A 23,735-nucleotide genomic window follows, 5' to 3' on the forward strand; every position below is an offset into this window, starting at 1 on the left:
ACTACAACCCACACCACCGACTTGCCTTCAGATGGAGGCAAATCGGTGATAAAATCCATGGAGATATGGGTCCAAGGTCTCTGGGGAATGGGCAAAGAACGTAGTAAGCCCACTGGTCGGGACCTGGCAGTCTTGGACCTGGCACAAACTTCACAAGTGGCGTCGTAGGCCTTAACGTCTTTAGGCAACCCAGGCCACCAATAGTTCCTGCCAATGAGATGCTTGGTACCCAGGATGCCTGGATGACCAGATAGTGCGGAGTCATGATTTTCCCTAAGTACCCTTAGCCGGAATTGCAGGAGAACAAACAGCCTGTTCTCAGGAAGGTTCCTGGGAGCAGAACCTTGATCAGCCGCAATTTCAGAGCCTAAATCAGAATCAATAGAGGAAATGATTATACCTGGAGGAAAAATACAAGCAGGATCTTCCTCCGAAGGAGGGCTAGCCATGAAGCTACGCGATAGTGCATCAGCCTTAATATTTTTAGACCCAGCCCTATAGGTAACCAAAAAGTTGAATCTGGTAAAAAATAACGCCCATCGAGCTTCTATCGGGTTTAGCCTCCGGGCAGATTCTAGGAAAACCAGATTCTTGTGGTCGGTAAGGACCGTTACCTGGTGCCTAGCCCCCTCCAGGAAGTGGCACCACTCTTCAAATGCCCATTTAATGGCTAAGAGTTTGCGGTTGCCCACGTCATAGTTACTCTCAGTGGGCGAGAACTTCCTGGAGAAGTAGGGACGGAGATGGGTGAGGGACCTGGTACCCTGGGACAAGACAGCCCCTACTCCCACCTCGGACGCGTCAACCTCCACGATAAATGGCTCCATTTGGTTGGGCTGAACCAGCACCGGGGCCGAGATAAAGCACTTCTTAAGGACCTCAAAAGCCTGGACAGCCTCAGGAGGCCAGTGGAGGAGATCAGCACCCTTGCGAGTGAGATCCATAAGAGGCTTAGCGATGACCGAGAAGTTAGCAATAAACCTCCTGTAATAATTAGCGAACCCCAGGAAGCACTGTAACGCCTTCAGGGAGGCAGGTTGGACCGATTCCGCCACAGCCTGGACCTTGGCGGGGTCCATGCGGAATTCATGAGGAGTGAGGATTTGACCCAAAAATGGTATCTCCTGCACCCCAAACACACATTTTTCGGTCTTCGCAAATAGTTTGTTTTCCCGAAGGACCTGGAGCACCTTCCTGACATGCTCAATGTGGGAGGACCAGTCCTTGGAAAACACAAGTATGTCATCAAGGTACACTACAAGAAATACCCCCAGGTAGTCTCTTAAAATCTCATTTATGAAAGACCGCGGGAGCATTACACAACCCAAAGGGCATGACGAGGTATTCGAAATGACCTTCGGGCGTGTTAAACGCAGTCTTCCACTCATCCCCCTCTTTGATGCGGATAAGGTTATACGCCCCACGTAGATCAAACTTAGAGAACCATTGGGCCCCCTGAACCCTGATTAAAGAGATCAGGAATCAAAGGAAGGGGATACTGGTTCCTAACAGTGACCTTATTCAAGCTTCGGTAGTCAATGCATGGCCTAAGACCACCATCCTTCTTCCCTACGAAGAAGAAGCCAGCACCTACCGGAGAAGTAGAGGGGCGAATGTAACCCTTGGCCAGGCATTCCTGGATATACTCTCTCATGGCTTCACGTTCGGGACAAGAGAAATTAAATATCCTACCCTTAGGGAGCGTAGCTCCTGGTACCAAATCGATAGCGCAATCGTATTCTCTATGAGGAGGTAACACTTCGGAGGCCTCCTTAGAGAAAACATCCGCAAAGTCCTGAACAAACTCAGGTAGCGTGTTCACCTCCTCAGGGGGAGAAATAGAATTAACAGAAAAACATGACGTCAAGCATTCATTACCCCATTTGGTAAGATCCCCAGTATTCCAGTCAAACGTGGGATTATGCAACTGCAACCAGGGAAGGCCTAAAACCAAATCGGACGATAATCCCTGCATCAACAGTACAGAGCACTGCTCCAAATGCATGGAGCCAACAAGGAGTTCAAAAACAGGGGTATGCTGTGTAAAATAACCATTAGCAAGAGGAGTGGAGTCGATACCCACTACCGGGACACGTTTAGGCAAATAAATCAAAGGCATAGCTAGAGACATAGCAAATTCCACAGACATGATATTAGCAGAAGACCCTGAATCCACGGAGGCACTGCCGGTAGCAGACCTACCACCAAAAGAGACCTGAAAGGGAAGCAAGATTTTATTACGTTTCATATTTATGGGAAATACCTGTGCGCCCAAGTGACCTCCCCGATGATCACTTAGGCGCGGACGTTTTCCGGCTGCTTATTCTTACGCCTAGGACAGTTGTTCACTTGATGCTTGTCATCCCCACAATAGAAGCAGAGACCATTCTTCCTGCGGAACTCTCTACGTTGTTGGGGGGACACGGAGGCCCCGAGTTGCATAGGTACCTCCGAGTCTTCCGTGGAAGAACGAAGCAAAGGAACCTCGGGAGGCATCATGGGGGAGTCAGAGGAGAAAGCACAAAAATTTTCAAGTCGTCGTTCCCTGAGACGTCGGTCAAGTCGTACCGCTAAAGCCATAACCTGGTCTAGGGAGTCAGAAGAGGGATAGCTAACTAGCAGGTCTTTCAGGGCGTTCGACAGACCCAACCTAAACTGGCACCTTAAAGCAGGGTCATTCCACCGAGAAGCTACGCACCACTTCCTAAAGTCAGAACAATACTCCTCAACAGGTCTCTTACCCTGACTTAAGGTCACCAGCTGACTCTCGGCAAAGGCAGTCTTGTCAGTCTCGTCATAAATGAGTCCGAGAGCAGAAAAGAAAAGATCAACGGAGGAAAGTTCAGGGTCGTCAGGAGCCAAGGAGAAGGCCCATTCTTGGGGCCCTTCCCGGAGCCGGGACATAATTATACCCACCCGCTGGCTCTCAGAACCTGAGGAGTGGGGCTTTAAGCGAAAATAGAGCCTACAACTCTCCCGAAAGGAGAGAAAAGTCTTCCGGTCCCCTGAGAACCGGTCAGGCAACTTGAGGTGGGGTTCAAGAGGTGAGGTGAGGGGCACTACCATGGTAGCATCAGGCTGGTTGACCCTCTGAGCCAGGGCCTGGACCTGTAGGGAGAGACCCTGCATTTGCTGAGCCAGGGTCTCAAGGGGGTCCATAGTAGTGTCAGGGACCAGGGAGACTAGGTATATGGGCTTGTGATTATGTAATGGACGGGGGAGGAAAACAGACAAGTGAGCCCTATTCTACCCGCCACTCAGTCCCTGCCTACTTGCAACGACCCGCCCTAGGCGACGGGGTACAACTGGGCGACGGTCCCTACGCTCAATAAGTGCACGACAGACAAACAGACAAGGGAACACAGAAGCTAAGGGAAATGGGGCAGTTGCCCACGGCAACACCGTGAGCAACAAGAGTAGTGAACGAGCCGAGTCAAACCAGGAGTGTACGAGGTGCCAAACGCAGAGCAGGAGAGTAGTGAACAAGCCGAGTCAAACCAGGAGTGTACGATGTACCAAACGCAGAGCAGGAGAGTAGTCAGTAAGCCAGGGTCAATATGAAGCAGGGACAAATAGTTCAAGAAGCTGCAGCAGGGCCAGGAAACCAACAGAGAAGAATCACAAGCAAGGAGGAACAGGAAAGGCAGGTATAAATAGACAGAGGGCGGGAGCTAGCTCCGTCTGGCCAGGCTGTGATAAGCTCTCCCACTCCTAAGCCGGCCATCCTGAGTGGTGGAAGATGGAGTCAGTCTCACAGACATAGAAGCAGGTGCAGACTGATTACCTATGGGTGTTGACACAGAAGCTGTGCCTGGCAGATCCTTTACAGTATACCTAAAGTTTGTCTTGCAAATAGTCTCCCAGTGTTTTCCAGTTCCCAGTGTTACCCGTTCCTGCTGCCTGTACCCTGTATCCCATGCTACCGTGCCTCTGTGCCATCTACAGTGAAAGTTAAGTCGTGTCTTCCACTGCATCTCTGTGCCATCTACAGTGAAAGTCAAGTTGTGTCTCCGCCACTGTCCACATTGCCTCAGGTACCCTTTCTGGACTATAGACATTGTTTTGTACCTAGTTGGCCGGCTGCTATCCCGCTACACGGTACGGCCCAGTGGGTCCACACCTCGAGCCGTAACAGTACGCTCAGGCCATGGACCCCGGTGGTCAATTCAAGGGCATGTCACCCTCCCAAGCCATGCAGGCGGAACTGCAGGATCTGCGAGCACGACAGGATCAACATCTTGTGGCAGTAGACTCCATGGCACAGCAGCTAGGGGCGCTGGCTACTTCCTTCTCTGCTCCTATTCAAGCTCCTCCGATCGACCCTCCTGCTACACCTCCTGGCAGCTCCGGTTTGGATCCTCGGTTCTCGCTACCATTGCCACCTCGGTTCCATGGAGACGCAAGTTCGTGCAGGGGGTTTCTGAACCAATGCCATATCCACTTCACTCTGCACGCCCGAGCATTTCCTTCGGACGGAGCCAGGATCGCCTTCATTATGTCTCTACTTGTCGCCAAATCCTGGCGTGGGCGAATCCAATCTGGGAAGGACAGGGACCCGAGACTTCCAGGGGTTCGGGCGGTTGTTCCATACCGTATTCGAAGAGCCTGGACAAGTCTCGTCGCCAGCCACTGCTATCTTTAACCTTCGCCAGGAGGACGCCTCCGTGGGCAAATACACCATCCAGTTCCGGACCCTGGCAGGAGAATTGTCCTGGAACAATGAGGCCTTGGTAGCATCCTTCTCGCATGGCCTATCGCCCGAGATCAAGGACGAACTTGGTGCTCGAGATCTACCAGCTGCCTTGGATGACCTGATTCTACTTGCTACTCGAGTGGACATAATGCTCAGAGAGAGATCTCAAGAGGTTCGACAGGAGAGACGGCTTCCTAGACTGGCGCCCAACTTCCAGCAACCCCTCTTGCCTTCTTCTTCTGCCCCGCCCGAGGCTCCGATGCAGGTGGATCGGCTTAAATTGTCCGTTCAAGGGAAACAGCGCAGGCGCACCTCTGGACTCGGTTTATATTGCGGCCTCGCTGGCCATGTCGTGCATCTGTGTCCTCAGAAGCCAAAAAACCCCAACGCCTAGGATTGGTTGGAAAGGCAACCCTGGGCGATACTGCATTTAATAGAGAACTCTCCTCCAAACTGTTCATTCCTGTGACCATCGTCGCTGGCGAGAGACCCCATCCAGTCTCTGTCTACCTAGACAATGGCTCTGCAGCCAATTTAATCTGCCAAGATCTTGTGGATCTTCTTCAGTTGCCCACTGTTCTGCTGGAAAGGCCGTTGATCGTTGCCTCGGTGGATGGACTGCCTTTGCCTGACCCAGTTTTGTCTGTGACCAAGCCGTTAAGTCTCCAAGTGGGAGTTCTTCACTCTGATCACCCTGTTTGTCCTGCCCAAGGCCGTCAACCCCATGCTGCTGGGTTTGTCTTGGCTCCGTCTACACGCCCCAGTCCTGGATTGGAACTCTGGAGAGGGTATCCAGTGGGGCCCCAAGTGTCTGAACCGCTGTCTGCTGCATGTCCATCTGCCTCGGTCTTCTCCGCATCAGTCACTGGCAGGGTTGCCTCCTTGTTACTCTCTTTTCTCAGATGTCTTCAACAAGAAGGAAGCAGAGACATTGCCTCCACATCGAGCATATGATTGCCCTATCGACTTGGTTCCTGATTCCTCCCCTCCTCGCGGTAGAGTATACCCTCACTCCCTTGCCAGAGACCCTGTCTATGTCAGCCTACATTAAAGAGAATCTGGGGAGGGGCTTCATACGTAAAACCTCATCCCCGGTCGGAGCCGGGTTTTTCTTTATCAAGAAGAAAGATGGATCCCTCTGACCCTGCATTGACTACCGAGGCCTCAACCAGATCACGGTGAATAACAGGTACACATTGCCTTTGATTTCAGAACTGTTTGATCGCATACGGGGGCAAATTTCTTTTCTAAGCTAGACCTGCGGGGGGCTTACAATCTAATCCGGATTCATCAGGGAAGACTGCATTTAATACACGTGATGGACACTACGAATATCTGGTCATGCCCTTCGGCATGTGTAACGCCCCCGCGGTGTTTCAAGAATTTGTCAATTACATTTTTTGTGATCTCCCCTATGTCTGTGTTGTGGTGCAGCTCGATGACATTTTGATTTTTTTCCCAGATACCGTGACTCATCAGGGTCATGCCCACCAGGTGTTGCTTCGATTAAGGGAGAATCATCTTTATGCCAAGCTGGAGATGTGCGTATTTGAAAAGAAGTCTCTACCCTTCCTGGGCTATATTATCTCCGATCAGGGTCTTAAAATGGACCATGAGAAGGTAAAGGCTGTCCTGGAATGGCCATGCCCCCAAGGCTTAAGGGCCATACAACACTTCCTGGGATTCGCCAACTTCTACCGGCTATTCATTCCCAACTTCTCTTCATTGACAGCTCCCATCTCCACCCTCACTAAAAAGGGCATTAATGCCAAGGTGTGGACTCCAGAAGCAGAAGTCGCATTTAAAACCTTAAAAAAGGCCTTCACGTCAGCCTCTATACTTCATCACCCTGATGTGTTCCTACAGTTTTCATTAGAGGCAGACGCTTCCTCTGTTGGTGCCGGTGCATTTTTGTTCCAGAGAGGTTCGAAAGGCAAGACTGTGGTATGTGGCTACTATTCTAAACTGTTTTCTCCCGGAGAGCGCAACTACTCGATTGGGGATCGGCAGTTACTGGCCATCAAGCTGTTCCTGCAGGAGTGGCGACACCTACTGGAAGGCGCAGCTCATCCTATCCTGGTTTTCACAGACCACAAGAACCTGACCTATCTACAGACGGCACAACGGCTGAATCCTCGTCAAGCCAGGTGGTCGTTGTTTTTTGCTCGGTTCCGGTTCGAACTCCACTACCGACCTTCCGACAAGAATGTGAGGGCTGATGCCTTGTCTAGGTCGTTTGAAACAGAGGACACTGTGGAGTCCCCACGGAAATTTATTAATCCTTCCTGCATCTTCTCTGTCAACCCCCTGCAAGTTAGAGATATTCCTCCGGGAAGAACTTTTGTACGTCTGGCAGACAGAGGAAGAATTCTTCGCTGGGGTCACAGTTCCAAGCTGACAGGTCACGCGGGTGCACGTAAGAACCGAGACCTAATTGCCCATCAGTTCTGGTGGCCCATGCTGCCCAAAGACGTTATGGACTTTGTCTCCTCCTGTACGGTGTGCGCTGCAAACTAAGTTTCCCACTCAGACCAGCCGGTCTGCTCCAACCACTGCCTGTGCCCAATGCCTCCTGGCAGCATGTTGCTATGGACTTTGTCACAGATCTGCCTCTGTCTGCGGGATGCAGTGTGATCAGGGTGGTAGTGTTTCGATTTTCTAAGATGGCTCATTTTGTTCCCCTGACTGGCCTGTCTTCTGCTTGATTGGCCGACCTCTTCGTTCAACACATCTTCCGTCTGCATTGCTTGCCTCTGCATATTGTCTCGGATCGAGGAGTCCAGTTCACCTCGAAGTTCTGGAGAGCACTCTGCAGCCTCCTCGGTGTAAAGTTGGACTTTTTCTCGGCTTAGGGTTAACCAGATTATGGAGAACTATCTGCGGCACTTTGTCTCCAGATGGCATGATGACTGGGTGCATCTGCTTCCTTGGGCTGAGTTCTCCTTTAATAACCATATTAGTGAGTCCACCACCTCCAGTCTGTTCTTCATCGTCTACCGCCAACAGCCTTGTATACCTCTTCCTGTCTCTACTATGTCCCAGGTGCCTGCAGCTGACTCTCTACCTTCAGGGACTTTCTGCAGATATGGCAACAGACACGATCTTCTATTCTCCTGGCGGTGAACCGCATAATGGGAAAGGCAGACACTAGAAGACGAGAACCTCCCCAGTTTCTTCCAGGTACGAAGGTCTGGCTGTCTTCCAGAAATATCCAGCTGAGGGCGCCGTCTTGCAAGTTTGCTCACAGGTTTCTCGGACCCTTCGAGATTCTGTTACAAATCAATCCTTCGGCTGCCTCCTACCCTCAAGATCCCTAAATCCTTCCAGGTCTCCTTGCTGAAGCCCGTGGTCCTGAACCGCTACTCCAGGACTCCTAGTTCCGCAGTGGCTCCTGGCGGCTCGTCAGGGACTTTCGAAGTGAGGGAGATCCTGGCCACCAAGAAAGTGGGAGGAAGGATGTTTTATTTGGTGGATTGGAGGGGATTTGGTCTAGAAGAGAGGTCTTGGGAGCCAGAGGAAAACATTGATGCCCCTGTCCTCGTGAAGAGATTTCTGTCCCCAAGAAGAGGGGGCGTAAGAGGGGGTTAATGTAACGTCCATGGCTGCGGACCGTCGTTCAGACTTACTATCTTAAAGGGCCAGTACACGTCCAGTTGTTTATAATCAGTAATTAGCCCAGAATGCTGCTGGACTATAAAAAGGGCTCTGCCCACTTGTTCCTTGCCTGAGCGTTGTTGTATACCTAAAGTTTGTCTTGCAAATGGTCTCCCAGTGTTTTCCAGTTCCCAGTGTTACCCGTTCCTGCTGCCTGTACCCTGTATCCCATGCTACCATGCCTCTGTGCCATCTACAGTGAAAGTCAAGTCGTGCCTTCCTCTGCATCTACTGTGTCATCTATGGTGAAAGTCAAGTTGTGTCTCCGCCACTGTCTACATTGTCTCAGGTACCCTTTCTGGACTATAGACATTGTTTTGTACTTAGTTGGCCAGCTGCTATCCCGCTACGCGGTATGGCCCAGTGGGTCCACACCCGCGCCGTGACACCTACTAGTACACAGGGGCAGAAATACTCCATTATTGTGCTGCTATTAGGACTAAGGGAAAACAGATTAACGTTAGAAATCTACACTTATTCCAATGGCCTATTGATCCCCAATTTTTGAACCATTTCTTCATTTCAACTACATCAATTATAGACATTAAACAGTTGACAATGTAACAAATGAAAGTAGGTATATTAATGAAACAAAATACTGGCCTTGGGGATACATTTAAAGGTAATGTCAATCTGAATCAAAACAGTTTTTGATTTCACATTGTAAACAGTCACTTACACTGGGTCGGTGTTGTTTACTAGAGCCGACACTTGCTGGAGATATTCCTTGCCATAAACCACCACAGGTTCTGTGTCATTGATATCCAAAGGTGAGAGCGCAAAGGACAAATAATCCATCCAATCAAATGCAGGTGCTAGATTCTGTCAAAATATTAGTCAATTCTTAATATAGCATGCCTGAATTTTAGAGTCATGAAAATTGTGGCTAGTGGTTACTCATTTTATTTATACGAGGATACTGATTGTATTTAATATAAATATATGGCATAAGTGAAAATGCATTTCAAAATATTTGTTTTTGAATGTCATAAAGAACAAGTGCACAAAGAGGGAATAAATAAAATTTTTGAGTCATTTGACTATCACTTGTATGTGTATCAGATAAATTGTATTATGTATTTAATGACATTCTGAATATGTCCTTTCAAGATCTCACCTGCAGTTCAGCCACTGTCATGCGGTTATAAATCTTTTCCTCATCTCGGCGCTCATCTTGTGGAACGGTGAGATTGGCTAACAAGATCTCAAGCTCCAGAATCTGAGTCATCTGTATTTCCACTGAGCCAGGATAGCCCCCAAGCAGCATCCCCATGTCTACCATGTATTGCTGGTATGCAGCAAGCACCTGGAAACAAAGAAATCAAGCACTTGCTGTATCTATCACTGAATGTGTAAGGCTGCAATCACACTGTGCGTTTTTGTTGTATTTTTAACCATGTTTTTTTTTTAGCTTTGGTAGATAATCTCCTATGTCTCTCATTGGGTGGTCATCAACCAAAACAAAAAAAAATGAATGCTAAAAATGCACAGTGTGAAGCCAGCCTTAAGGGGTAAATAAACTTTCAGAAAACTTCCGACATGTCATATTGACCTGTCAGAAGTTTTCATCAGTGGGTGTGAAAGCACTGAGACCCCCCACTGATCGCTTAAACGAAGCGGCAGAAGGGCTCGGGTGAGTGCTGAGCTGCTTAGTTTCTGATCGGCTTTTGACGGAAACCCGATGTAACAGTGTATGGACTCAATACAAAGTCTATGGGCCCGTACACAGTTACATCGGCTTTCTGACAAAAGTTCTGTCACTATGACATGTCAGAAGTTTTCTGAAAGTTTAGTTACCCTTTCATCCATGCTCTAATAGTTTCTCCATTCACCTAGCAAGCACAAGTAATAAAGCCTGTGAAATATAAAACACCCATGCATCAAGCAAATATATGATGGATCCCAAATAGTAACTCAGTGTAGTATCAGCACAGGATATATTTGGTTTCAAGAAATAAGAAAATAAGAAGCATATATGACATGGTGACTGACCTTCCCATTAGCTGTCCTATTTAGATAATAATCTCTTGATGGAAGAAAGAGTCCAGATTGATCTACCTGCAGAAGAAAGACGTGTATGAGGTAAAACAATATGTGTACTAATATTTACCACTGAATATTTGTCTCCTTTATGTAATGTCTTAATATTATTATTTCCATTTTTCACATTATGAAGTTCCCCATGGCATTTCTTATCACTGCCCCTTTCTAGTTGTCCATTCCTATTTCTAGTTCTGTTCTTTACCTTGGCATTTCCTCACCAACCTCTTCAGCACTTAACTTTATAAACTTTGCCACCTTTCTAATATCTCTCTTTAAATTCCTCCTCCTACACCCATTGCTTTTTTATTCCCTTCCTGAAAACCTATCTTCTCTTCCATTCAACTGTTGTCATAAGACGACCTTAGTAATTATCGCAGCCTTACTATTATGCTGTTCTACATTGATCACAGACTATCTTGTGGTTTCTCCTATTAATCATCCATTCATTCCGTTCTACTCATCTCTACATTTATTAACATAATATTCCTGTCTACAAGGATAATATATCTTCTCTCTTCAATGGAAAGAAATTCATCATTTAAAGTGGTCATCTAGGATGCGATTTTTTTTTTTACTAGGGCCTGGAAATAAAATAACTAAACAAGCAATACTTACCTATGCTTGCCCCAGGTGATCCAGCGCTGTCGCTCCGGAGGCACTTCTGGTGGTTGTTTACATTCATGTAGCATGTGACATTTGCCGTCAATCAGAGGGCTCAGCGGGCCTCATTGGTCATATGTTGTATTTCTGGCATTATGCCAGAAATTCAATTTGTCACCACTAAGCCCTGCTGAGCCCTCTGATTGGCTGCAGTGGTAACATGCTGCGTGAATGTAAACAACCACCGGGAGTGCCATCAGAGTGACAGCGCTGGATCGCCAGGGGCAAGCATAGGTAAGTATTGCTTTTTTGGTTTATTTACTTAACCTCTTTGCGCACCACTACGTATTAGCATGTCGTAGTGCAGGGTGTGATGTATGGAGTGGGCTCGCGCCAAACGCTGACACTCGGGACTAACTGCCAGGAACAGCGATTTCGCTGTTCCTGGCCGTTTAACTCCTCAAATGCTGCAGTCAATCGCGACTGCAGCATCTGAGGCGTTAAAAAGAGAGGGGCCGTCCACTCCGACAAGTCATCGGTCCCACTGTGACACCATCGCGGGGTGCTGATGGTTGTTATGGCAGCCCAGGGGCCGAATGAAGGCCCCCAGGACTGACTTCACTCTGCCTCTGTTAAAGGGAATGTGTCACGAATGAAACAAATTTTTTTAGGTAAGTTACTTATTTTTATTATATTTAAAAAAAAAATTGGCTGTATTTATTTTATTTTCTTTCACAGGGTGGAAAGTATTCAAAATTAAATAATAATTTTATATGTTTTCCTATGTTGGCCACCAGAGGGAGCACTTCCCAGAATTACAGCAAGGTGAATCAGGCAGGGCAGCCTGACCTACAACTGCTGTAAATGTGGGAGGGAATCTCACCCCCTCCCTACTTTTGGCTTCAAGACAGGAAAAGGTGTCTTCAAATTGCTAAGCATTGTCCGGCTCCCATTTTGGGAGTGCTTTTACAATGGCAGCTGGTAGAAGCTATAGGACACACCAAATGGCTAAGAATTATGAAAGTCAAGAGGGAGACACTGTGGTGAATGACTTTTCAGTTGACAGGTTCACACGGCGTGTATTAAATGCCGTTTTTTGGCGCATTTTACGTGCTGAAAACTGCATCAAAAAAGGCTTGATTACGCTTACATGGATGGTAAAGCGCACTCTTATTACATACAACGCGCTTTTTTACGCACGCATTTTAAAAAAACGCGTTGTGTAAATAAAGAGGTGTCGAGTCAATTCTTTTGAACGTAAAACACGCCAAATGTTCCCATAGTCAATGGGAGTCCTAATTGTGCACCAAAAAATGTGCAAAAAGCGCACACAAAATTCATCAAATGCTTGATTAAGCTTCCCATTTTCATCAATGGGAAAGCGAGCCGTTAGTTTTTAATGCAAGCATTTTTAATAAACGCGTGGTGTAAAAAAGCGTTGGATCAATTCTTTGGTGCATAAAATGCGCCAAATGTTCCTAGAGTCATAGGGAGTCCTAACTATTCGCCCAAAAACATGAAAAAAACGCACACAAAAAACGCTGCAAAAAATAAAAAAAAAAGGAATTGTGCATTGCCCCACGGACAACACACTGAAGCATTTCTCTGAAGTGTGCTTGAGGCCTAACTTTATTTTTTTTGTAGGTTCCTCTGGACCTATTGGACTACGTCATAGATTCGGTGGACTACTGCGATGATCTATGTTTTTTGTTTAAATAAAATGGTTAGCGAGGATTGTGTGGGGGAGTTTGTATTTTAATAAAAATATTTTCTATTGTCGATGTTTTTTTAATACTTTATTAGCGTCTGGATAATGGCAGTTGTCTGTTTGATGACGTCCATTACAATGAGCGGGGCTTAGTGTTAGCCAGTAAAAAGGCTAATACTAACCCCCATTATTACCCCGATACCCACCGCCTCAAGGGGTTTCGGTAAGAGCCGGGTACGATCTAGTACCCGACCATGTGTAGTCGGGCACCGGGGCAGCTAGAGGCTGGTATTATTAGGTTGGGAAAGGCAAAAAGTAGTGGCCCTACCCCACCTGGTAATGCAAGGCTGCTGCTTTGTCTTATCTAGCTGGTTATAAAAAATGGGGGGGACCCCACGTCATTTTTGAATTAATTAATGTGGTCCCCCCCCCCATTTTCATAACCTGCCAGATACAACACAGCAACAGCAGCCTAGCATTACAAGAGTGGGAAGGATCCCTGTTTTTTTCCCTTCCCAGCCTAATAATACTAGCCTGCGGCCGCCCCAGTACCTAACCATCACGGCAGATGGTCGGGTACTGGATCGTACCCGGCTCTTCCCAGTACCCCTGGTGGCGGTAGGTACCGGGGTAATAATGGGGGGGTTACTGCTAGCCTTTTTACTCGCTCACACTAAGCTCCGCTTTAGTAATGGAAGTCATCAAACAGACAACTGCCATTAATAAGGCGCTAATAAAGTATTAAACAAACACAGAGACATAAGAAAATATTTTTATTGCAGTAAAATCCCCCCTACAAAACCCTCGTTAACCATTTTAATAAAAACCCCATAAAAGGTCGATCATCGCAGTAGTCCACCGAATCCACGATGTAGTCCAATAGGTCCAGCGGAACCTGCAAAACAAAAAAATAAAGTGATGCTCGCCGCTGATTCTCCAAAACAGCTGATAAGCGGCTATGAAGGATCAGCGGTGCCCGTGCATACTCCACTGCACAAAAATAGGACGAAGCTCTAATGCACACACACTACGCAGACACAGCTCTGCTGCACGCACACACACACACACACAGCTCCGCTGCACACACACAGCTCTGCTGCACACACACACACACACACACACACACCACTCTGCTGCACACACACAGCTCTGCTACACACACACAGCTCTGCTGCACACACACACAGCCCTGCCGCACGCACCCACACACACAGCTCTGCTACACACACACACACAGCTCTGCTGCACACACACACACACAGCCCTGCCGCACGCACCCACACACACAGCTCTGCTGCGCACACACAGAGCGCTCTGCTGCACGCACCTACACACACAGCTCTGCTACACACACACCGATTTGCTGCGCACACACACGCACTGCTCCGCTGCGCGCATACACACACACACACCACTTTGCTGGGCACACACACACCACTCTGCTGCACACACACACCGCTCTGCTTCACACGCACACAGCTCTGCTTCACACACACACACACACGCAGCCGGTCTTCAAAATGGCGCCGGCTTTCCCCCTACAACCAGCCTCTATGCTGGGTTGCTCTGAACTGCGCATGACCAGTACAGAGCTAGACAGCAGAGGCACAGGACATAACAAACGGGTCCCATTCGTTATGTCCTATGCTCTGTAGCTGCCGTATTCCATCTGTGTATATGACGTGAATTGACACATACACCGATGAAAGAGAACATGACAGCCCCAATAAAGTAAGAAAGTGATAAAAAAAACATTGTGTGTGAAAAAATAAATAAAGAAAATATTATATTTTATTAAATAAAAACACATAAATTAATAAAAAAATAATAATTCAAGACACCTTTCCTTTGAGCCCTGCCTGTGGCAGGGCTTAAAGGAACAGTGTCATCACAATTTTTTTTTTAATATGTTAAAGATGTTAGTGCTTTATTAAAAACGTTTATATTTATTTGTGTGTTTGTGTTTTACTTTTTCTTATTTTTACACATTTTCTTCCCTATGGGGGCTGCCATTTTTTTTCCCATTTCTGTATGTGTCGATTAACGACACATACAGACATGGAATACGGCAGCCACAGTCCCATAGGGACTGCGAACGGGGCCCGTTCGATCCACTAACATGTACGCCGTCTGTGTGGGAACTGCGCATGCGCCGCTCCCACACAGTCCAATTTGAAATGCGCGCCGTCCGGCGCCATTTTCCTGTGGACCGGAAGTCGCGGCCGGACAGTAAGATTACTACTTCCGGTCGCGGCTTCCGGACTTGTGCACTTGGACCAGCGGCAGCAGACGGAGCGGACGGACCGGAGGGAGCCGCGGCGGCAGGAGCAGGTAAGAGATTTCTATGTATGTTCGTGTTTGTGTACGTTTACTACTGTACGTAAACCTACTACACTGTGTGTTAGCTCAAAAAATGGCGACACACAGTGTAGGAGGTTAGACCGTTCAAACCCCTCGTTTATCCCGCCACTAGCCAGGATAAAGGAGGGGGGGGGATGCTGAGAGCTCACTAGAGCGAGGGCTTTTTACCCAATTTTGCAATGCTGCAATTTTGGGAATAGCTCCATCTAGTGACCAGCAATGGGAAATATTATAAATTAGAATTAATTTATAATATTTCCTGACTCGTGAAAAAAGTAAAAAAAATTTGAACAATGTTTAATCACCTACACACTAAATGTTTAATTAAAAAAAAAACAAACATGTTTTTCTGGCAACACATTCCCTTTAACAGGAGCATGTTAAAATGACAATATACTGCAATGCCTATGGGGACTAAAAAAATGTGTAAAAAAAAAAGTTAAAGTTATAAGTAGTAAAAATATATATATTAAAAGTTTAAAAAAAAACACGTTTTCCTCTAAAGTAAAAAATAAAATATAAAAATAAACAAAATTGGTATCACTGCATCCGTAAAAGTCTGAACTATTACAATATACCATTATTTAACTTGCACGGTTAACACCGTAAAAATTAAAAAAAATCTCTGTTTCCTGGTCACCTTAGCTCTAAAAACAATTTGTAATAAAAAGTGATCAAAAAGTTGTATGTACCAAAAAATGGTACCAATAAATATTACAGCTCATTCCGCAAAACATAAGCCCTTACACCGCTCAATTGGCGAAAAAAAAAAGTTATGGCCCTAAGAATGTGGTGAAGGAAAACAATTTTTTTTTTATACAAATAGTTTTTTTTTGTAAAAGTAGTAAAATCTAAAAAAAACTAGAAAAATTTGCTATCACCGTAATTGCATTGAGCCGCAGAAGAAAGTTAAGCTGTTGTTTTTAGGCTGGGTTCACACGACCTATTTTCAGACGTAATGGAGGCGTTTTACGCCTCGAATTACGTCTGAAAAAACGGCTCCAATACATCGGCAAACATCTGCCCATTACTTTCAATGGGCTTTACGATGTTCTGTGCTGACAACCTGTCATTTTACGCGTCACTGTCAAAAGACGGCGCGTAAAAATACAGCCTTGTCAAAAGAAGTGCAGGACACTTCTTGGGACGTAATTGGAGCCGTTTTTCATTGACTCCAATGAAGAACAGCTCCAAATTACGTCCGTAAAAGATGCCCCGCAAAACGCGAGTACATGCAATTACGTCTGAAATTCAGGAGCTGTTTTCTCCTGAAAACAGCTCTGTAACTTCAGACGTAATTGCAGTTATCGTGTGCACATACCCTTACCGCTCGTTGAAAGCCATAAAAAACTACTCAAAAAACAATGAAGGAATCAGTTTTTTTCAAATTTCAGCCCGCAAGAAAATATTTTTTTCGTTTCCCAGTACATTATATGGAACTTTAAATGGTGCCAATAGAAACAACAACCGCAAAAAATGTAAGCCCTCACACCACCCTATTGACGGAAAAATAAAAAAGTTGTCTCCGTCCTTTAAAGATGTACGTTTATGTAGTTTGTATGAATTTCTGGATTTATTCGGAACGTTTTGTGCGCATATTACTGTGCTTTTTTTGCATAGTTTATGTTGCCTTGTCCACTATCATATTAATTTGCCTTTGTGAGGTTCAACACTGCAATTAAACATTTATGCAGCAATAATTGCAAGTACCAGACTGATCAGAATCACTGGCTTTCCATGAGGATTATGAAATTTTGAAGTTCTACATGCTTCTCTTTTGTGTTTACCTGAATTATGTTGCTGTTTGAGCTCTTGGAGTCTGCGCTTACAAAAACACTGAAGAATGGGGTCGCCCTGTACGTCCCCGAGACAGTCTTCAAAACAGCCATAAAATTATCACCTCGCCAGTTTCCTGAGACGTTCCATCCACCAACCTTAATGTACAAAAGACGTAATCAAACTCTGGACAGAGAACAATTGGTGTTTTGGGTGAAGGATAAGTGGTTGATGATAATAATAGAGAAAAGATTCAATGCTAAATGATGCAGATTCACAACATAACATAAGTATATGTGTGATAGCTAGGGTGTCACCTTCTTTATGAGGTCAGTGAGGGGTTTTTCTTTCAGCTCCTCAATTTTCTGCTCCTTCAGACAGGAGAGATAAAACCGCTGTGTCTTCATCTCCGCCTCACTGCTAGAGTTAAATGTAGCATTCTCTGGATTAGGAGGAAATATAGTCATTAAGCATTAGGCAATGTCTGTTATCAGCACACTCCGAACAAGGTAGATTGAGGTCCCATTCCTTCCCTCCAAGATACAGAACATCTTCATATGCTGTCTTCCACCCTGCTCAACCTCGACAACTTCCCCGTTTTTCTACTCATATAAAAACCATCTTGTTGTTAGCAATTCCTATTTTTCTTTTTTTAAGAACATTTTGAACATCGTTTTTCTATGTTGTAGACAGTTTCCAGAGTTCACGCTACATACATAACTTTTTTTGGGGGTAATCTCACCAAGTATATGTTTCAGCACAGCCTGATTCTGATCCCATATACTGTTAAATGTGTTCCATCTTGACCGTCCATCAGGCAGCGGGTTTCTCTTCATCCAACCCCCACAGGAGTACTGATAGAAGTCTTGACATGGGTCCACATCTCTGTCCAGGGAATCAAGTATGCGTCCAGCTACAGAAACGCAGGCCTCTGAGAGACACAGCGATCGGGACTTGTCTGGAGATTAGACAGTACAACAGAACCTAATATTAATTAAAACGAAACTTAAAATCCCTGTTATTGGATGTAGGTGGTAATACAGTGGGAGTCTAAACATAATTACACCTATAGATCTCTGCCACAATAGATAATGGTAAAAAAGGCTACACCTGATGCCATGCATTACAGCCCCATACATATGTGGCTAGCCAGTTGTCATAAAGCCCTAGTTTAAAGCTAACACCCCCCCCCCCCCCCCCACTTGGTAAAACCAAGAGTGCATCCAAAGGGGAGGACAAATATAAAGGAACATTTACTATTTCACCCTTTTTTTTACATCCTCTCTAGTTTTAGTAACAGTGTGAACCAGGCCAAATAGTGGCAATGTACAGTTGGATCTATAGATATTTGGACAGTTACATAATTTTCATCATTTCGCCTCTGCACACCACCACGATGGAGTTGAAGCAAAGCAATAAACATATAATTGAAGCGTAGACTTACTGCTTTAATTCAAGTAGTTAACAAAAATATTGAATTAACAGTTTAGGAATTCACAGGCTCAAAAGTAATTGGCCAAACTAACATAATTATAAGAAATATTTTAACCCCTTATCGAAATTTGACGTAAGTGTACATCATAGACTGTAGGGGGTATATGGAATAGGCTGTATTACAGCTGACACCCATCTCTAATGGCCGGGATCCGAGAAAATTATGATCCTGGCTGCTAACCGCATAAATGCTGTGTGCAAAGTGGGGGGCCCTCTGTCACTCAACCCCCCCCCCCCCATACCCTGCGATGCCACAGACAGGGCTTAATAGGAGCCAGTAAAAATGATAATATATTGGGGACCAAAAAAAAATACATTTAAATAGTAAAATAAAGTTTTCACAAATTTACAAAAAAAATATTAAAAGTAAAAAAAAAATAACTTTTACAATTTTTCCCCTAAAGTAATGCAAAAACAAAAAATTATTGCCACATCCGTAAAACCCAAAACTATTTTAAAATAATATTCTTTAACCTGAAGTGTGAATGCCATGGGGAAAAAAAACAACAAAAAAACAGAATTGGTCACCTTAGCTCCCATAAAAATTAGAGTAAAAAGTGATCAAAAGGCGTATGTAAAATGGTATAAATAAAAGCTACAGCTCGCCTCGCAAAAAACAAGCCCTCATACCGCTCCGGACAAATAAAAAATGTATGGCTCTCAGAATATGGTGACACGTTTTCATCACATGGTGAGGGCTGTAAAAACAAAACCCCCCAAAAATGTAATAATCTAATTTTTTTTTTATTCCTCCCCACAAATAATTTTTTGGTACTGTTAAAAAGTACAAGTTGTTCCGCAAAAAACAAGCTCTTATATGGCTATGTTGATGTATAAGTAAAAAAAACTTATGGATATTGGTAGGCGGGGAGGAAAAAACAAAAATGAAAACAAAGGAAAATGGCTGCGGTGGCAAGTAGGTAATACTAGGATGCAAATTCTTTAAAGTCAAGACTGCCTGGAGTCTGCCTGGTCTTATTGCAGTTTTGTCTTCAGTAAGTAAAAATCACGTTTAATCGTAATGAAGTCAGGTGACTGACTCGGCCATTGAAGAACGTTTCATTTCTTTGCCTCAAGAAGCTCTTGGGTTGCTTTTGCGGTATGTTTTCAGTCATTATCCATCTGTACTATAAAGCGCCATCCTATCAGTTTTGTAGCATTGGACTTAATCAGAGCAGAAAGTTTTGCTCTATACACTTAAGAATTCATCCGGTTAATTCTATTTGTAGTCACATCATCAATAAACACCAAAGACCCAGTTCCACTGGCAGCTATACATGCTCGTACCATAAGGGTATGTTCACACGGACTATTTTCAGACGTAATTCGGGCGTTTTACGCCTCGAATTACGCCTGAAAAAATGCCCCTAATACACCTACAAACATCTGCCCATTGCTTTCAATGGGTTTTACGGTGTTCTGTTCCCACGAGCCTTCATTTTACGCGTCGCGGTCAAAATACGGCCGTTTTTGGATCTGTTTTCAATAGTGTCAATGAAAAACGGCTCCAAAAACGTCCCAAGAAGTGTCCTGCACTTCTTTTGACGAGCCGTCATTTTACGCGCCGTATTTTGCCAGCGACGCGTAAAATAAAGGCTCGTGGGAACAGAACATCGTAAAACCCATTGCAGGCAATGGGCAGATGTTTGTAAGTGTATTTGCAGCGTTTTTTCAGGCGTAATTCGAGGCGTAATGTTTTTTGTGTTCTTCAGCACTTTTTTAATTGACTTTTATCTAAAAAAAAATGTATCATTCTCTCTCAGCCAATTCCGTCAGTTCCAGACAACGATACATCTTCTGTGTATACAGAATACATAGAAGCTGTATCATAAAAAGTAAAACACTTTTTAAGACAATTTGAAAAGTGCTGAAAAACACAAAGGTGTTCATAGCCTTTAAGGCAAAAAAATGTCCCAAGATAAATATAAGGCTTATTTATGATTTATATGCTCATGTGATTATTTGTGATTAGAACTATAGCTTGCGAACGAGTGGTAGTAATGAACACTGAAGGGCAATGCAACTGCACAAATTGGATTGTGAATTGCAGAACAAGATATTTAACCCCTTCCCCCTGCTTGCAATCCTAATGGCCAAGCCATTTTTTACATTTTTCCATTGTCACATTCGAAGAGCTATAACTCTTTTATTTTTGCGTCGACATAGCTGTATAAGGTCTTGATCTTGGACGACTTTTAGTTGTTATTGGTACCATTTGAGAGTAGATGCGACTTTTTGATCACTTTTTATCACATTTTTTTAAAGTCAGGATTAACAGAAAACAGCAATTCTTCCAGAGTTTTTTTATTTCATTTTTTACGGCGTTCACAGTGCGGGTTAAATAATGAAATCGATTTATAGTCGGGGTCTTTACGGACGTGGCGATACCAAATATGTGCACCTTTTTTTCTTTATTGTGTTTTTTTTTTTAATAGTAAAGCATTTTGTAATGGGAAAAAGTGGGTTTTTCATTTTTTTTTTTACTTTTTTTAATTAACTTTATTCAACTTTTTTTAACTTTTATACTAGTCCCACTAGGGGACTTCACTATGCGATCCTCCGATCGCTATTATAATACACTGCAATACTTTTGTATTGCAGTGTATTACTGCCTGTCCGTTTAAAACGGACAGGCATCTGCCTCCGGCATGATCTAGCAGGCATTCGCTACAGGCAGACCTGGGGGCCTTTATTAGGCCCCCGGCTGCCATAGAAGACACAGACACAGATCTTATTGCCGGGTATCGGTGGGATGAGAGGGAGCTTCCTCCCTCTCTCCAAAACCACTCAGATGCGGTGCACGCTATTGTGCACCGCAATCTGAGGGGTTAAACGGGTGAGATCGATACTTATATCGATCTCACCCGGCAGAGCAGGGACGCTCCCAGCCCTCAGCTGCCTCTGGTAGCTGAGAGCAGGGAGATTTGACAGCTCCCTGCTCTGTTTACATTATTCTAATGCAGCGCCGTGGAATGGCGGCGCTGTAGAATAAAGCCCATTAATGACCGCCGTGAAAAGGCTTATCGGCAGTCATTAAGGGGTAAATAATGGCTGTATCACCAGGGTTTCTGTTAGCATTTTTACATACAGGCATGCAGGAAACACACCTTTCACATATAAGTGCAAACCTGGCATAGTGTGCATCCTGGTCGCTGCATTACTGTAGAACAGAACAAACTCTGGGCAGTGAGCCACAAGCAAAATCAACAGCTTGCAGTTGTTTCTCAACGTTTTTCACCAAGAGAGATGGAATTGATAGGTGTATTATGGGTGAAATGTAATGCATTTAACCCCTTCCCCCTGCTTGCATTCTAGGCCCTAATGACCAAGCCATTTTTTAAGTTTTTCCATCGTCACATTCGAAGAGCTCTAACTATTTTATTGTTCCGCCGATGCAGTTGTATGAGGGCTTGTTTTTTGTGGGACGACTCGTAGTTTTTATTGGTACCATTTGAGAGTAGATGTGACTTTTTGATCACTTTTTAGTCAGGATTAAGAGAAAACAGCAATTTTTCCATTGTTTTTTATTTTATTTTTTACAGCGTTCACCGTGCGAGTTAAATAATGTAACAGCTTTATAGTCGGGGTTGTTGCGGACGCTGCGATACCAAATATGCGTAACCTTTTTGCTTTATTGTGTTTTTTTTAATAATAAAGCAGTTTGTAAGGGGAAAAAGTGTGTTTTTAATTATTATTTTTTCACTTTTTTTTAATTAACTTTATTCAACTTTTTCTTTTTACTTGTCCTACTAGGGGACTTTCATATGCGATCATCCGATCGCATTTATAATACACTGCAATACTTCTGTATTGCAGTGTATTACTGCCTGTCCGTTTAAAACAGACAGGCATCTGCTAGGTCATGCCTCTGGCATGACCTAGCAGGCATTCATTACAGGCAGACCTGGGGGCCTTTATTAGGCCCCCGGCTGCCATCGCAGACACAGACACTCGACGATCGTATCGCCGGGTGTCAGTGAGATGAGAGGGAGCTCCCTCCCTCGCTCCAAAACCACTCAGATGCGGTGCACGCTATTGTGCACCGCATCTGAGGTGTTAAACGGGTGAGATCGATACTAATATCGATCTCAAACGGCAGAGCAGGGACGCCCCCAGCCCTCAGCTGCCTCAGGCAGCTGAGAGCAGGGAGATTTCACGGCTCCCTGCTCTGTTTACTTTATTCTAATGCAGCGCTGTAGAATAAAGCCCATTAATGACCGCCGTGAAAAGGCTAATCGGTGGTCATTAATGGGTTAAAGTGAAGCCCTATCTTTAGAGGCCCTTCTGTTTACTTAAAAGCTTTTAAAGCAGAGAGAACTGAGTAAAGCAAATCTGCCATAAAGTAGAAAATCTCCATAAAATGATGAATAGAATTCGTAATATGACAATGAGTATTGATGCAGAAAATAGATCCTTAACCCCTTCCCGCTTTGGCCACTTTTGACCTTCCTGACAGAGCCTCATTTTTAAAATCTGACGTGTTTCACTTTATGTGGTAATAACTCCGGAATGCTTTTACCTATCCAAGCGATTCTGAGATTGTTTTCTCGTGACACATTGGACTTTATATTACTGGCATAATTTGCTCGATACATTCAGTATTTAATTGTGAAAAACACCAACATTTAGTGAAAAATTGCAAAAATGTGCATTTTTCTAAATTTAAAGAGGCTCTGTCACCACATTATAAGTGGCCTATATTGTACATGATGTGATCGGCGCTGTAATGTAGATTACAGCAGTGTTTTTTATTTAGAAAAACTATCATTTTTGACTGAGTTATGACCTATATTAGCTTTATGCTAATGAGTTTCTCAATGTACAACTGGGCGTGTTTTACACAAAACCCCGTTCTAGCTTTTTGTGCTCACGCTGCCTCCCGGCCACTTACTGATTAGGTGGTCGGGTGTTACGGAAACAGCCGTAACTTCCATAGAACCTTATAGTAGTTACGGAAACAGAGTAGCTCACATGCTACGCTGCTTCTGTAACTGCCATTCACTACTATGGGAGTTACAGAAACAGCGTAGCTCAGCGAGTTACGCTGTTTCCGTAAGTCCCGACCATGTAATCAGGAAGTGGCCAGGAGGCAGTGTGAGCACAAAAAGCTAGAACAGGGTTTAGGGGGCCACGTTCTAGAGATAGGTGCGGTTCCTAGAGGTGGGATATGTCATAAATGTCCCTCATGGGAAAACCCCTTTAGGCTATGTTCACACGGGGTATTTTGCCGAGTTTTTTGACGCGGAAACCGCGTCGCAAAACTCGGCAGAAACGGCCCGAGAACGCCTCCCATTGATTTCAATGGGAGGCGTCGGCGTCTCTTTCCCGCGAGCAGTAAAACTGCCTCGCGGGAAAAAGAAGCGACATGCCCTATCTTCGGGCGCTTCCGCCTCCGACCTCCCATTG

General features: G+C 44.8%; 1 protein-coding gene across 3 annotated transcripts in view; it reads right to left on the minus strand.

The window, feature by feature from the left end:
• ECE2 (endothelin converting enzyme 2) overlaps window positions 1-23,735 on the minus strand; it is a 160,451-nt gene that overhangs the window by 112,640 nt on the left and 24,076 nt on the right. For all 3 annotated transcript variants that reach the window (XM_075861901.1, XM_075861902.1, XM_075861900.1), the window contains 6 exons: window positions 17,578-17,793; window positions 17,153-17,277; window positions 16,847-16,993; window positions 10,340-10,405; window positions 9,465-9,653; window positions 9,027-9,169 (listed from right to left, as the gene is read on the minus strand). In XM_075861901.1, coding sequence (XP_075718016.1) covers window positions 9,027-9,169; window positions 9,465-9,653; window positions 10,340-10,405; window positions 16,847-16,993; window positions 17,153-17,277; window positions 17,578-17,793 — 886 coding nt within the window. The remainder of the gene's footprint in view (window positions 1-9,026; window positions 9,170-9,464; window positions 9,654-10,339; window positions 10,406-16,846; window positions 16,994-17,152; window positions 17,278-17,577; window positions 17,794-23,735) is intronic.

The sequence above is a fragment of the Rhinoderma darwinii genome, chromosome 4 (assembly GCF_050947455.1).
Source record: "Rhinoderma darwinii isolate aRhiDar2 chromosome 4, aRhiDar2.hap1, whole genome shotgun sequence".
Lineage (NCBI taxonomy): Eukaryota > Metazoa > Chordata > Amphibia > Anura > Rhinodermatidae > Rhinoderma > Rhinoderma darwinii.